Source organism: Colossoma macropomum, unplaced genomic scaffold (genome assembly GCF_904425465.1).
Source record: "Colossoma macropomum unplaced genomic scaffold, Colossoma_macropomum, whole genome shotgun sequence".
Taxonomy (NCBI): Eukaryota; Metazoa; Chordata; class Actinopteri; order Characiformes; family Serrasalmidae; genus Colossoma; species Colossoma macropomum.
Genome location: NW_023494799.1, coordinates 33,611,889 through 33,627,338, shown reverse-complemented (window position 1 = coordinate 33,627,338; position 15,450 = coordinate 33,611,889). Strand labels below are relative to the sequence as shown.

Here is a 15,450-nt window from a genome sequence, read left to right as displayed (position 1 = left end):
TATTTTTTACACATCAATATATTGTCAATAAAAAGTCAAGTGCAGCGAGTGCAGCATTGTCATTTCAAACAGCACATATTAAAGAATGGCCAACACCAGTGCCTGCTTGAAGGAAATTCCTTTTTATACACTTTTTAGAGATTTTACCCAATGTAATCAAACACGCACACACACACACACACACACACACACACACACACAAAATAACCCTTTTCACAGAAATTCCTTAAAAACTGTACCTACACTTGAGATCTGCCCTTAAGACATATGGTGAGCCTCCCCTTGTCCTTTCCACTCAATGTCACAGCTGGTCAAACCTACCTTGCCCTCTCAAGGCTCTGTATCCAAGTTATATCATAGTCCAATTGACTGTGTTAAAAATACCCCATAAACTCCCACTGCATCATTGTGGAATAGGGAACTAGAAGCTTTAAACTGTCATACAATATGGCCTGATCTCAACGAAACTTCAAAAAATTTGGCTCAAACCATTGTGGAATCACATCAGTTCTGTTTTATCTGGTTTAATCAAAATCAATACAAACCTAATCCATGTTTATGTCTCATGAATGACTATTCAAGTCTTGGTTTTAACGTAATACAAAGTAAAACGTTATTTGCTGGCTTTACCTCTGCTAAGGAAACAATCTTACAATACAGGATTACACCCAGGAATCACATGCATTCATTTTGGATATCAGACTTACTTAACCCTTGTTTGGTGTTGATGTGTTTGTTACATAGTGGTGAACCCACCACACTGTTTTTTTTTTTTAAATCAATACAGCCAAAACAATTTATGTAAAAATACCAGATGTTTAAAATGACACAAGAGTTTTGCGTAGGGCTCTCCTTTAGCAGCTGTAGCCAGTCAGCAGCCTGTACATGTTGTCTACCCTCACACACACACACACATTTACAGACACAGACACAGACACACACACACACACACTAACAGCAGGCCATGTAGGAGGAGAACAGAGCGAAGGGACACAGCACCTCCACTTTTATTCCCTGTGGGTTCAGCCCAACACCACATGTGTACTATAAATGTGTAGGGGGTGAACAGTGTGAAGTCACTGAAAATTTGTTATTTTACATGAAAATGAGCAAAGGGTCCCACAGACCTGAACACCACACAAGGGTTGAAATTATGAACATTTAACGTAAAACAGCATGACTCACCCAAGCATAACCGACAAGCGTTGAAGCCTGGAAGTCTTTTGCGTTACATTTCCTGGACTTTATGCAGTATAAGGGAAAAAGTAAAAATATTCTTCTCATCTGAAGTGATGAATTTACTTGCGACTGCCGTTACTCTTTGTAATTATTCCTCCTTATTTTGTCTTGTTTGTCTGCTGCCACCCATATTTTGTTCATGTTTTGCTAATATGACAAAACAAACATTTTTGATAACAAAAAGAATAAATTCCTTCAAGATCTCAAGTACAAAAACTTCTAATTTAAATACTTCTTTAAGGTACAGATGAACCAAAATGATTAAATGATTGCGAATTGTGATTTCAGTCATATCCTGACGAACGTTTCCCAGAAGGGTCTTTGCTCTGCTCTCCGATTTGCACAGTCATCTTTCCAGAGAACGGTTTGGCATAATATCTACACTGATTATTTAATGGCTTTAGGCCTATATTACTTGCTTGAAATGCAAATGAAAGCAGCATACAGATTTAGTCATATGCTCTTACAAGAACATACATCACTGACAGCTTCAGCGAACTTATTCTAATTCTAAGTATAAAGAATGATTACCAAGAAAAATGCAGTAGACCTATATTCCATTTTCTATGCTTATAAGAATAAAGCTTTTGATAAAGGCATGGCACAGAATAAAAGAACATCACATGAAATCTTCTGACCTTGGTGGCTACTTTATTAGAAACCCCTAGCTAGTAGATTCACCTTGCTGGTGTGTAGTTATAACACTAGGGCAAAATAAAGTGTGGGTGTCTGTGGAATGGTTTACTGGCTTATATTACTGATAATATACTTTTTAGAGTGACTTTTCCATAAAATGCCCCCAAACTAGAAATATTGCACAAACATTACAAGCTAAAACAGATTTCAGAATTGTCTGGAAACAAAAAGCTTTAAAATGTGAAATGCTCAATGAAAAACTGTCCAATCAAAGTTTATTTTCTTTGACGTATCTATGTAGATACAGCCAGGCAACCTCTTCCACTGGTTAGGACTTCAAGTGCTGAAGTCAGATTAGCCACTAACAACTGGGAACTGATAGTGGGGCACTAACAGAAATGAGCAACTATGCTGCTTTTTCTCATTTTGATATTTATGGCCTGAACTGAAGGCCTAGCTGTGACAATCATGGTTTGCCACTGGTAACAATACACCCATAATAGACTAATAAGGCAGGTGGACCTCATAATGTAGTCAGTGGGTGTAGGTGTTTCTATAAAAGTAAACACCGAGTGTCCCAGTGGGCCCACAGGGTGATATTGTGATTAGCTGGTGCTGCAGTGCACCACTCACCAGAGGGGGTGCTGTCACAGTCCTGTAGGTTACACTGGCGCGTGTTCTCTGGCCAGGGCTCGTGGTCACACTGGGCTTGCTCCTCTTCCTCCTCCTGCTCTGCCTTTGTGTTGACACATTTGACCAGCCGGCGCTGCACCCCTCCGCCGCAGGACACCGAGCACTGCCAACAAACACATGGCGTAAATGCCTGAGAATCACTCAAACCATCTGCAGGATGTCCACTCAGGGCTGACTGAAGCAGATATTCCATTAATAAACTTACCAGATTCTCCAGGAGTTTCTATGGAAACCAAGACTGTCCCTTCAAGGTCAACAAGTAAACTAATTCACTTCAATTCAAATTTATTGTCATTATACATGTATGGGGATACAGTATAATGAAACATGTTCTACTTCTCTGGTGCATAAACTTGAAGACAAGGACATGAATGCACTAATCTTAGTTGACATATTTTGTTAGTTGAGTCATTAAATTTATCTATTTCCTTATTAAGGAATTTAATTATTTGTTTATTTTTCCCAAGTGAACTATAGTTAAAAACTGTAGATGTTTCCGGAAATGGAGGTCTGAATCATGTAACTAGTGAGTCTCTGTGTCTATTTTTCTAAATATATTGTTCCTGCACATGATGTACAGCAAAAAGAAAGGCGGATGCAATGCAATTCAAATCAAACTTTTTTTGTATAGTGCTCTTTAAAACTGCCATTGTCACAAAGCAGCCTTATAGAAATCTGTGTCCAGGCCCCTAGTGAGCAAGCCAAGGGCAAGTCAAACTTCCTGAGAGCAAGAGGAAGAAACCTTGAGAGGAACAAAGACTCAACAGGGGAGCTAGAATAGTGAATAGGGAGAAGACTAATGAATATGTATGGTAGAATATTGATGAATACTAAGAAAAAAGGAAACAAGTTGGAAAAAGGCAAAAATGTTCAGATTACCAATGCCTACCAATGCCTATTCTAAAATGAAAGAAAATGAAATCCTGGAATGCCATGGGGACATTTAGAAAACCCTTGAATAGATAAGGAGGTCAGCGTGAGACATTTGTACAAATGAATGATCAATAAAAATTAATGAGTATTTTTAGCTTATGTTGAAGCAAGAATCACGAAAGTGAAAGAAAAACATTTTTTAAAAAACAGGCACAGAATGTAAAAATGATGTGAAGAAGTTGCAATGAACACCGCATAAAAAATATTTAATGTGTTTTAATGACTACAGTACAACTTTAAAGATGATGTACTTAAAAAGTGTCAAAAATATTTTGAAAGTGTTTAAAAAAGATGTTAAACTTTTTCACTATTTTCAGATATTCTAAGCAAAACAAGTGACCTCTGACATACATACTATATACTTATACACACATATACACACACACACACAATTTGTGGACACTCCTCCTAGTTATTGATTTCAGATGTTGTTAACAGGTATATAAAATCAAGCACATAACCATACAATCAACATAGACAAACACTGGCACTAGAATGGGTCTTACTAAAGGCCTAAGTGACTTTAAACATGCCACTGTCATACAATGCCAACTTTTCCACGTCAATTTGTGAAGTTTCTGCCCTGCAAGATCTGCGCTGGCCAACTGCAAGTGCTATTACTGTGAAATGGAAGCGTCTAGGAGCAAAAACAGCTCAGTCATGAAGCAACAGGCCACATAAACTCATTGTGGGAGTGCTGAGGTGTGTAGCACATAAAAATCGCAAGCATCAACTGGAGTGGTGTAAAACACGCAGTCCCTAGACTCTGGAGCAGTGGAAACATGTTCTCTGGAGTGATGAAACAGGTTTCATTATCTGGCAGTCTGATGGATGAAATCTGGGTTTGGCAGATGCCAGGAGAATGCTACTTACCAGAACGAATAGTGCCAACAGAAAAGTTTGGTGGAGGAGCGATAATGTCCTGAGGTTGTTTTTGTAGGGTTTAGGCTAGAATAATATTAATGCTACAGCAGACAAAGAGATTTTAGACAATTATATGCTTCCAACTTTGTGGCAACAGTTTGGGAAAGGCCCTTTTCTGTTCCAGCATGACTGAGCCCCTGTGCCCCTTAGTCCATAAGACATTTTTTTGACAAGTTTGGTCTGAAGTTACTCTAGTAGGCTGTACAGACCCTGACCTCAACCCCACTGAACACCTTTGAAATGAACTGGAACATAAATTGTGAGCCAGGTCTTCTAGCCCAAAATCAGTGCTTAACATCATTAATGCTCTTTTGACTGAAGAGCCACACACACTCAAAAATCTTGTGGAAAGCATTCTAAGAAGTGTGGAGGTTATTTTAGCCACAAAAGGGGGGCCAGCTCCATATTAATGGCCTTGTGTTTGGAATGGGATGTCTAACCTCATATTGGTGTGATGGGTAGGTGTCCACATACTTTTGGCACCATATTTTACATTTTTCTTGTATTTTTTTTTCATTTATGCGATTTTACGTGCTAAAAATAGTCATAATTCACTTTCACATGATCAAAACTCTCTTAATCCATTAGATTTAAACAGATTATTTTTGTTACGGGACATCTAAGACTGAAATACAGTCCACAAATATGAGCACCCCTGGTAAACATAAGCAAAACAGGCTGTAAAAGACATTCTTTATTGCATATCCTTTATTCCATATTTCATTCAAAATACTAAATAAAGATTATACTTTTGTTAAAGTATAAAGTTTAGTTATCAATAAACTGATAAGATTTTTCTCAAATCCGCCTGTCCCACAATTGTTGCCACCCCTACATGAACAAATCTGAGTCTTCTCCTATAATGTTTAATAAGACTGGAGAACACATGGCAAGGGATCTGAGACTGTTCCTCCACAAGGAATCTTTCCAGATCCTTTAAACTCTCCTCTTTAGCTCATTCCATGGGTTTTCTATAGGGTCTAGGTCAGGGGACTGTGGGCATGGCAAAACCTTAATTATGTCAGTGAGCCATTTTTGTGTTGATTTTGAGGCGTGCTTTGGATCACTGTCCTGCTGGAAGATCCAAACTATGGCCCAGTTATGCTTCATGGCTGAGTAAGTCAGCATTTGATTTTATTTCTGCTGATACTTGATGGAGTGTGTGATGCCATGTATACAAATAAACTGTTCAGGGCCTTGTGGTTATATAGGTGGTGTTTGACTGATTTTGGAGATTAAAAGGATAATTAATTAAGAATAATCTTACAGCTCATTTTGCATCATTACCAGTGGTGCCAATATTTGAGGACGGCAATGTATATATATGACCTCTGTTCTGACTGGATGGCCTGTATCATGCGTCATTCAAAAAGCAGTCCAGGCTGAAACACCCCTTATAACTCCAACATGAAAAAGTGGAGCATCTGTAGGCTGAATAAGTGGATATATGTGGATACACTGGTTTTTGTGACATCATGAAAATGATGAATTCAAAGTGGGCTGTTTTTTCAGCTTAGTTTTCATAAATGGACTGTATGGATTTAGGAATGAACAGTATATTTTGAAACTTTAACAATGTTTACGTACTACATCAAAGTCTTAAAAACTAGTAAAACTTCATTTCTTCATGGTATGGGCCTTTTAGGTTCTGTTTTCCAATATCTTCTCTTAATATGTTATACAGGTACTGATTAGTGATAAGCAAACTTTTTGGTCAACCAAGTCAAGTGCAGCCCTTAAAAAAGCCATTATCATCACGTTTGAGCCCCATAACGTGACTATGCGAGACAAAAGCACCTTGAAGCTTCATGCACATCCCAAATTTGTAAGACGGCTGTAAACGTGGAAAACTCAAAGCTGAAATAAAACGTGACGTTTCGAAACGTGAAGTTTTTTTGAGGGCGGATTTGGGTTTATCAAAGAGCGACTTTAATTAAAAGCTATGGTGCATTCACATAGCGTAGATACACAACCTGGCCCTTGCTGTGCATTGCATGTACTCAACACAGGTTGGAAACTGGAGAACACAAAGGTTCCCCAGGAGCACGAAGCAGCATTGACGTGGAGAAGGATTAAAGACAGCTTTTATGTATCAAAGCCTGGTTCTGCTGCACGGGGCACCGTATAACCATGATGAGTCACCAAATTGTTAGATGAGCACTGTGAGCTCAGATTTGACTTCAGAGTAATTGCTGGATTGGACTGCCTCCTATCTTTTCTTGAGTTTGGAAGTTCACAAGCCAAACAGTTTATTCGACAACGCTGTCTAACGTCTGAACAAACAGGACTTTGAACAAAAAAAGGCAGCCTGGATGTCAGTCTAAGACTCCCCATGACTAAAGTTTGATGTTATTTTACAAACATTTGCACTTAAAAGAAAAAAAGAAACAGCACAAAAAAGTGTTTAGTAATGACTACTACAACTGCCATTTACAAAGAGCTAGCATTCATGCATTCAGCACTGTAACCACGGTACAGGATTGTGCTTAACAAGACGGGAACACGCAGAGAAAATTAAGGACTAACAAGAGAAATAAGTAATAAAAAACTGTACTAAATCAGCTTTCAGGCTATACACAGTTCAACATGTTCATAAAAATTTGGACATTAACAAAGTTATTGCTATTTTAGCTGTCTACCACAGCACGAGAGTTGAAATGAAATAATGAATATGGGCTCTGCAGACTTTAATTTGAGAGTATTTACGTCCAAATTAGGCAACAGTGTAGGAATTACAACCATTTTTATACATAGCCCCCCCATTTTCTGGGCTCACAAATAGCTGCACAAACTAACATTGCCATTTTTAAACTGTCATTTTTAATCCTTGGCTGCAATTCCTTTGCAGTCAATGACTGCCTGAAGCCTGGAACCCCTAGACATTATCAGATGCTGGGTTTTTTCCCTGGTGATGATGTGCCAGGCCTTTACTGCAGCTGTCCCCAGTTCCTGCTTGTTCTTGGCACATGTTATCATCAGTTTTGTTTTTAGTAAGTGAAATGCATGCTTGATTGGATTGAGGTCAGCTGACTGACTTGACCCCAGCAGAAAATTCTCCTTTTTTTTTGCCTTAAAACAGTCTTGGGTTGCTTTCAGAGTATCTTTGGATCATTGTCAATCTGCGCCGTGAAACGCCATCCAATGATTTCTGGCAGCATTAGACTGAATCTAAAAAGATGATATAGTTCTATACTCATCAGAATTAATCCTGCTGCTTCTGTCAGCACTCACACCATTAATAAATAGAAGGGAATCGGTTCCATTGGCAGCCATATATGCCCATGCCACAACACTACCTCCACCGTTCTTGACAATAAGCTGGTATGCTTTGAAACATGTGCAGTTCATTCCCTTGTGCATCCTTGCCTTCCTTTCATTCTAGAACAAGTTGATCTTTGTCCCATCAAATGTTGTTCCAGAACTGTACAGGCTTTTTTTTTTTTTAGATGATTTTAGCAAACTCTAATTTGGTCTAATTTTGGGCTTGCCAATGGATTACACCTTGTGGTAAACCCTCTGTATTTACTCTAGTAAAGTCTTCTTTTGATTGTTGTGCAGTGGTAGACAATAACAATGACTTTGTCAACAAATAATTATGGATCTGAGTGTATATAAAAGTGTTCCAAGTTTGCTTATAACTATGTAATAATGTAATTAGTTTTCAGGCTAATGTTTCAGGGTCAGCAGATGAAAATGATCCATTTGGCTAAATACAGCACATTTACATCATGGAATAATAGTGGCAATTTTAATGCACACTGCCCCTGTTAAATAAATAAATAAAGTAGGAAAAGTAAAACAGCTAACAAGTATATTACTAGCAGTTAGTGAAGTTAGCAACTTGAGCAAACTGCATGTCTAAACTATCACATCATCATTGAGCACAATCTCAGACAGACTTCCTTATGCGTTTTTTATCTTTCATCTTTGGATTTTTTCCTTATTTTAGTCATTGCCAAATCTAACCCCTTAGCTAGCACAATGTCACGGAATACAAGCATTCTCATATGTAAAATCAAGGCAATTAACCCAACCAAACCATTTGTATACAAAGAATGGTTTGATTGGTTCAGATTACCCTCAGTGTCTGGACAATTGTGGAAAAGTTTTGGCACTGTTATCGATGTTCAGGCACTTGGCAGCACTGCAATGATAATTGAGAAGATTATGTTGAATTGACGTCTACCTTAGACTGCATAGAGTGCATAGCTACCTTTCCATTAAGCGATGGCAGAGATGGAGAGCCATTCTACCCATCCAAAGAGAGTGAGGCCAACTACACTCACTTGGACTTTGGGCCACAGATTGCTGTGACATTGACAGGGATCGAACTCGCAATCTCCTGAGAACAGGGCTAACAATTAGGTGCAAAACTGGTTGTTGACAGTGTGTGATATATTGTTTTGTATAAAATGGACAACAGTACAGACAAAATCAAATATTCAGGATGGCTACAAATACTATTTATATATATATATATATATATATATATATATATATATATATATATATATATATATATATATATATATATATATGCACACACACACTGCAAGAAATTACATAAGCCAGTCTTTTGAGAACCTGTAACAACTTTGCATTGTTTAAAGCAAGCGAGTGATGCTTTAGGCTAGCAGTTTACACAATACCATACTTATCAGCTACATTAGCCTTGTAGCTTCAGTGCAAAAGAAGCCCAAAGAAGTAGACATGTCTTGGCTGACTATATTAGCGGGTAAACTTGCATAAACCTGTTTTTTGACTGGACCATCACTTTAACTGTAGTGCTAAATAACAACAAGAGAGGATGCAAGAAAATGTACTTGGGGAGTAATGAGGCTCTTACTGACATCTTCAAATTGTTGAACTACAAGGAGGAACAAGTGATCCTGGATGAGGTCAAAGAGAAAGGCTCCCTGGCGGCCTATGGCTTTCTAGTTCTATTAGGACTTCTCCAGGGAAACGCCTTTGTGACGAAAGGCACTGCAAGCATTGCCCTAAGACCTGTACAAACTCTAATCAGTTTATGCCCTAAATGACTTCCCTGAAAGGAAGAGAAGAAGTTACCAAGTGACCAGTGAGAAAGTAGACAACTTACTGAGAAAACAATGCAATTCAGTTGAATATCATATCTTACACTAACTGCACGTTAGCTTACAATGACTGAATTGCCTGTGGCACAATTGGTAGCTATTTGAATATAGACTCTTTCTTCTTCTCTCATACCTCTGTGATCCAAGCCAATTAGGTATGAGCACAGTCATGTTCTTGTGTCTAGAGTTCCCCTCTGGCTGTGCTGAGGCACTTAACAATGCCGCATAGAATGTTTCATATCACAGCTGTCCAAAGAAAAACAAATCTCCAAAAAAAGTAACTTTACAGGAGACGGCAAAAACATTGTTAACTTTCAATGTAAGTTAATGTAAAAATGTTTAATTCTAAGTGATTTCGAAGTATTTCTATTGATGTATGGTCTTTGAGCTCATGAAACTATTAAAGTCTCAGGGGATGTGGTGTAAAACATGGAATGAAAAAAAAAGACAGAAATATAATAAAAATACTTCTTAAAAACCGCTGATTAAATCTGAGAACTGTCTGGACATGTTGGACAATATTCTGATGGGCATGTGTGATTGACACCCCTCAGTCCAAGGCTCCCAGTCTGCTACATCACTCATGTTTAACTAAAGACCATTATCCAGCCTTTATGTGGCTATGTCTTAAAGATGGTTAGGTTTTTATTCACTTTACTGCTGGATGTCCATCCAGGGAACACTGGCGCGGCCAGCTAAATGAACAAACAAACAAAGAAATGGACAAGCGACAAGCAAACAATAGACAAACAGATGAATAAACAAACGAATGAGCAACAGGAAGACAGACAAATGAGTTATGCTAGCTAGGTTAGGTTTCGCTTGGTTGTAAGCTTTCTCTTGGTAAGTTTCCCTGACTCAAACACAAAGAGATTCTAGGGGAACATAGATTTGATTAAGCTGTGTGGGCGGGATTGGCGAGTATGCGCCACTTATGTAAGCGCCACTCAAGATTAGGACCACCCGATTTACATCAAAATTACATCTGCCATTTATTGGATACCGGAAAGCTCACAGGACATACTTTGAACATGTATGCAGTGTAACCAGAAGAGCAAGAGTAACCTACTTAGAAAAAACATGGATTTAGGCTGCCTGGGGCTTAAAACTGCAGGTGTCACACATCCCTTGAGCTGCTGTTGGCACGTTACAGCAGGCTTATTATTCACTTACTAATCTTAAGACTTGTTATCCTGTAACTACTATTAAATAGTCAACAATACTAGAAGTTAAAAAAAGAAAAGGTGGTGATTTGCTAAGTCTCAGCATTAAAATGGGGGGTTGGAGTATATCCCAAAAGTCATTGAGCAGAAGGCAGGAAAACCATGGACAGGCTAAATAAGAATTTGATATACTTTATAATTATAAAGTGAATATATTATTGATTATCTGATTAATGCTGCCAACTTAACCTCTTAACCCTTAAGGACATGTTTGCAGTCCCACAGTTCAATTTCATAGTTTCATAACTACAGAATCTTTTGTTTCAGAGTAGCTACTGAATAATTTATAGTAGTTACAGGATAATAAGACTTAAGATTAATAACTAGATAATAAGCCAAAAGTTAATATATTCTGGGAATGAATGCTAAAACAATCATAGTGAGGAAAGATACAGTTGGCTGTATTGACTTGCAGCATTTATTAAAATCAACTTGTGGCCTTCAAAATAAATCTCTGTTTTTGAAGCCAGCACTTCTATAAATGAATGCACATACAAAAAAGCCCTGACACAATGCTCACCTGACCCCAGGATCCGGTCACCCACTGGGCGCAGGGCTGGGTATTGCAGGGTTGAATATAGCTGGGCCTTTGCACCTCATCACATCTCCCATCCTCAGGGCAGGTGACCAGTCTCTGCTGCTCTCCGCCTCCACACAGCTCTGAACACTGCAGGCATAAATGAGATTGTAGAACTGGGGGGGTTGAGCACTACTTTTGATGTCAGCGGCTCAATCTGAAGACGAACTGAAGTGCTGCTGCCTCTGAGAGCTGGTGGATGGTGGTAGACAAAAGGAGAAAACGTGACTGAAGCATCTCACCTGTCCCCAGGAGGAGGTGTACCAGTCCACACAGAGCTGGGTGTTGCAGGGCAGGCGGGCAGGGGGCCTGAGGGAGACGGCCTGGCAGTGAAAGGGCCGCAGCAGCCTTTGGTCGCGCATGTCGTAACACTGAACCTCACGCAGCTTCACGCCTCCCCCGCAGTTTTTCGAGCACTGTCAACAGAGGACAAAGCATGTTCTCTACACAATAAAATAGATATGTACAGGGGCCTGCAACACATCCTTATCCAGCTAGCTCTGATGATCTCAGTTGGCCAGCTCTATTTAGTGCCTCTCAATACATTTCTTGCAGATTCCATGCATGGCACACTGACAGAAACTGTTTTATCTTTGAATGATATCCTAGCGCCAACGGCTTGTGACAGGTCTTTTGAAATCTATTCTATCAGCCTCTCCTTTGACACTGTAGGTGGTTCCACTCCAGTATCTATGACTTTACACCAGTATATGAAGGATTACACAAGCCACAAAGCAATAGTTTTATGACACATGTACCCAATTTTCCCCTTAAGAAATAAAAAAAAAATAATGAATTAATAATAAACCTTTATTTATATAGCACTTTTTAATTTTAGTTACAAAAAAGTGCTTTACACAGGAATATAACTAAAGGACATCTGGCATCTAAATAAATATAGTGAATATATATAATCAGTGCTATATATTTTTAAGTACAAAAGTACAGTTTCTATTAAGGTATTAATGTATCTGGTGTTCTTAACTAGACCTGTGTCTCATAAGCTCCATTGCTTGGAGTTGATGCTTCATAACAGTATTATGAAAGAAGCAAAGGTCTGTCCCCCTTATGTCAAGTGCTTGGCTGATTAGTCATCTTGCAATTAATGGCATAAATTACTGCTGAAAAGTAAATAACGGCAAAAGTACTGCTGTATAAATACACAAATCAATGCTTATGATTGTGTTATGAAGTTCTTGTGTAGGTTACCTTCTAAAAAAAAGATGTGTTACCTAAATGTTTTTAATATGGGTTTAAAAATACATTTCAGTTTGTGTTTCCAATATTCTCTTGAATGCTATTTCAGATTTAATAGTTCAAATATGGTGATGATAATCCGATATTTTACCAAGAACATATTGGACTAATCATGTTTAGATATGGCTTATGCCTTATTTGAAGTAAGAGAAAAATTGTGCAAATGTGTTCTTTTCACATAATCAGTATGCGCTGATTAGAGTCAAGGGCCTCACCTTGCTCCAATTGCTCATCTTCCAGGCGGAACATGGCCGTAGGTAGCAGCGGCGAGCCGGCGCCGGCCTCTTCGTCATGTCACACTCAGAGTCATTTCCAGTGCTGCAGTGCACTGACCTCCAAATGGCACCAAGCCCACAGCTGGTGGAGCACTGCAAAACGAAAACATGTGGATCCTACAGTCATACAATGTGAAACTCTATCTATTTGTATAACATAAGGCATATGAAGTCTCATGCAAATAAATAAATATAAAAAAACAACAAAATACAAAATGTGCACCACTGTAGATAAGATTTATAGGGAGATAAAGCTCTGCAGTCAGTCATGATCACAACTGGGGTTAGAGTAATATGAACTGTGCACTCTTGCCTTTTCTTGGAAAGAGAAATAAAAAGGCAAGTATATGTTTCTGATAGTGTATTACATCTAGGCATTCAGGTTCAAATCTGTAACAGTAGAGTCACATTATCAGAGGAATTTCAGCTCAGATACTCACAGCACTCCAGTTGCTGGTTCTCCAGAAGACAGTGGAGGATGACGAAAGTGGGGAGGACGTATCTGGCTCAACAGAGTCTGGATGCTGACTAGTTGAACCCTGAGATGGAGACTGCATGGGGTCAGGGGAAGTGGGGCTTTTGAACCTCAGCAATCGAGGAACAATAATTTGGTTGTGGTCAATCTCTGTCCAGGCAAGCGAAGGACCTGGGGTTGCCCACTGCTGTCTACTGGGATCTACATGTTCAGAACCGAGAGTAGCAGCTGGGCTGATGGTGCCAGAAGGTTGGCTCTTAGCATCTGGCATGATGGTGGTTGGAAGGTCTGCTGAAATCCATGAGGGAGACTGCAAATCATTACGCGATTCCACATGAGGTAGGGACTCTGGCCCAGCAGATGAAGTCATGCTACTTTTATTTTCTGCTGGATTATACAGAGCTTGTGAGGAAGGAGGCTCCTGAGAGAAACTATTTAAGGTCATGGAGTCTTCAGCATTAGTGCCAATGTTACTGCTCATTTCAGTATCTTCATACTGACCCCCTGGGGAGGTGCTGATATGCATCTCAAGTGGGTATGTGGTTGTGCTTTCTGATGTCTCATGTAAGGCTGTATTCCATTTGGCAGGAGTAGTGGTGGGGCCCACATATGAGTTCTCAGAGGCACTGGAGGCAATGTGGATTGGTGGAGGAGACTCTGGTAAAAGCCTTTCCCAATCAGTTTCACCCCCAGGGGCATCTTCACCCAACAGTTCCTCCTCCCTATCCACAACGTCTTCATATTTTTGAGTTGCAGGAAGGTCTGTTTTAATCCCTCCATCATTTGTAAGAGGCTCATGTGTCACATAAACATTTGGCATTGCACCATGCAATGTTGTACCTACAGACCTAGAGGGCATCTCATCTGTTGGTAGTGGGCTTTCCACAGTGCTGAGGTCCTGAGCTGGGCCAAGAACATTGGGTTCCTTCCATCTCTGAGAGAATCTGGTGATGGAAGAACGTGGCCTCGCTGTTGTTGCAATAGGCAAGAAGTAGTCCTCAATAACCACATCATCTTCTGAAACATCCTCATCTAGCGGAGGACTTTCTGGCGTTTCGTTGGAAGGGGAAGTAGAGGCAGTTGGTGGGTTAGCAGTGGAGGGTGTGAATGAGGTAGCTGTGGAAGGACCCGGTCTCCGCCTGTAAACTGTGGTAGGACTGAGTTTGGGATCCTGCTTCAAATGAATACCTGAGTAATCAGACACACCAATCCATTCCTTATCAAAATCATAGGACAGATCCTCATGGAACTTTATGAAGTTATAGTCATAGTAAAAATCATCAACTTGGATGTCGTTCTTGATAGACTTTTCAAATTCAGTACGATCACGATACGAGAAATCCCCACCAGCGGCGTTATTGAGGTCTTCGCCATCTCGTGGCTGTGCCCTAGTTGTCCCAACGGCAAATTTCCGCAAGTGGTTATCATCAGGTATTGAGTTTATCTCGTTGAAAACCTCTTTGCTTGATGAGCCACTACCAGACCAGTCAATGTCCACATTTACAGGGCATTCCTGAACGCTGCATGGCATGCTGGAAGCGGGCTTAGCTTGAAGATCGCAGTCCACCCCAGTGTTCCAACTGCACGTCACTTCCCGTGTCTGCACGCCACCTGCACAGCTCTTCGAGCACTGTGGAGAGATGATTGGTTAGAGCTGCCAAGAGCAAAAACCCATGTCAGCAAAAGGAATCAAAGGCAGGGAGCAATAGAGAGAGTGCTGTATTGTAAACTGCTGTACAGAGAGGAAAGAAATGTCTCGTTATATCTCTCAGTATTGATCTGTAAGACTCTTTCAAACTGAATGACGAACTGACACTAAAAAAAAAGTCACACTTTCTCAGGGCAACTTGGGACAAAAAGTTTTGCTCTTGTGAAGGATCTTGGAACAAGTAATCTGCTCATTAAAACAGCTTTTTGACCCGGCTTGACTGATTTATCTAACACCGTGGGGAACCGAAAGCATACATCCAAATGTCAATCAATGCTCTGTGCAACAATCTCGGAGAAAAACAAGGTGAAACAGAATGTGCTTTGCATGGCGTGTGCATCTGGCTGACCCCTTAAAAATTGCAGTCTCGAATGAATTCTGTGTCGATAGAATACCAATGATATCAATGATACAACA

The 15,450-nt window shown here is 39.8% G+C and overlaps 1 protein-coding gene across 2 annotated transcripts in view; it reads right to left on the bottom strand.

The window, feature by feature from the left end:
- The window catches only part of LOC118819012 (A disintegrin and metalloproteinase with thrombospondin motifs 7), a 114,088-nt gene that overhangs the window by 23,495 nt on the left and 75,143 nt on the right, over positions 1-15,450 (bottom strand). For both annotated transcript variants that reach the window (XM_036586604.1, XM_036586605.1), the window contains exons 19-23: positions 13,291-14,955; positions 12,791-12,943; positions 11,561-11,734; positions 11,262-11,408; positions 2,509-2,671 (exon numbers count right to left, since the gene is read on the bottom strand). In XM_036586604.1, coding sequence (XP_036442497.1) covers positions 2,509-2,671; positions 11,262-11,408; positions 11,561-11,734; positions 12,791-12,943; positions 13,291-14,955 — 2,302 coding nt within the window. The remainder of the gene's footprint in view (positions 1-2,508; positions 2,672-11,261; positions 11,409-11,560; positions 11,735-12,790; positions 12,944-13,290; positions 14,956-15,450) is intronic.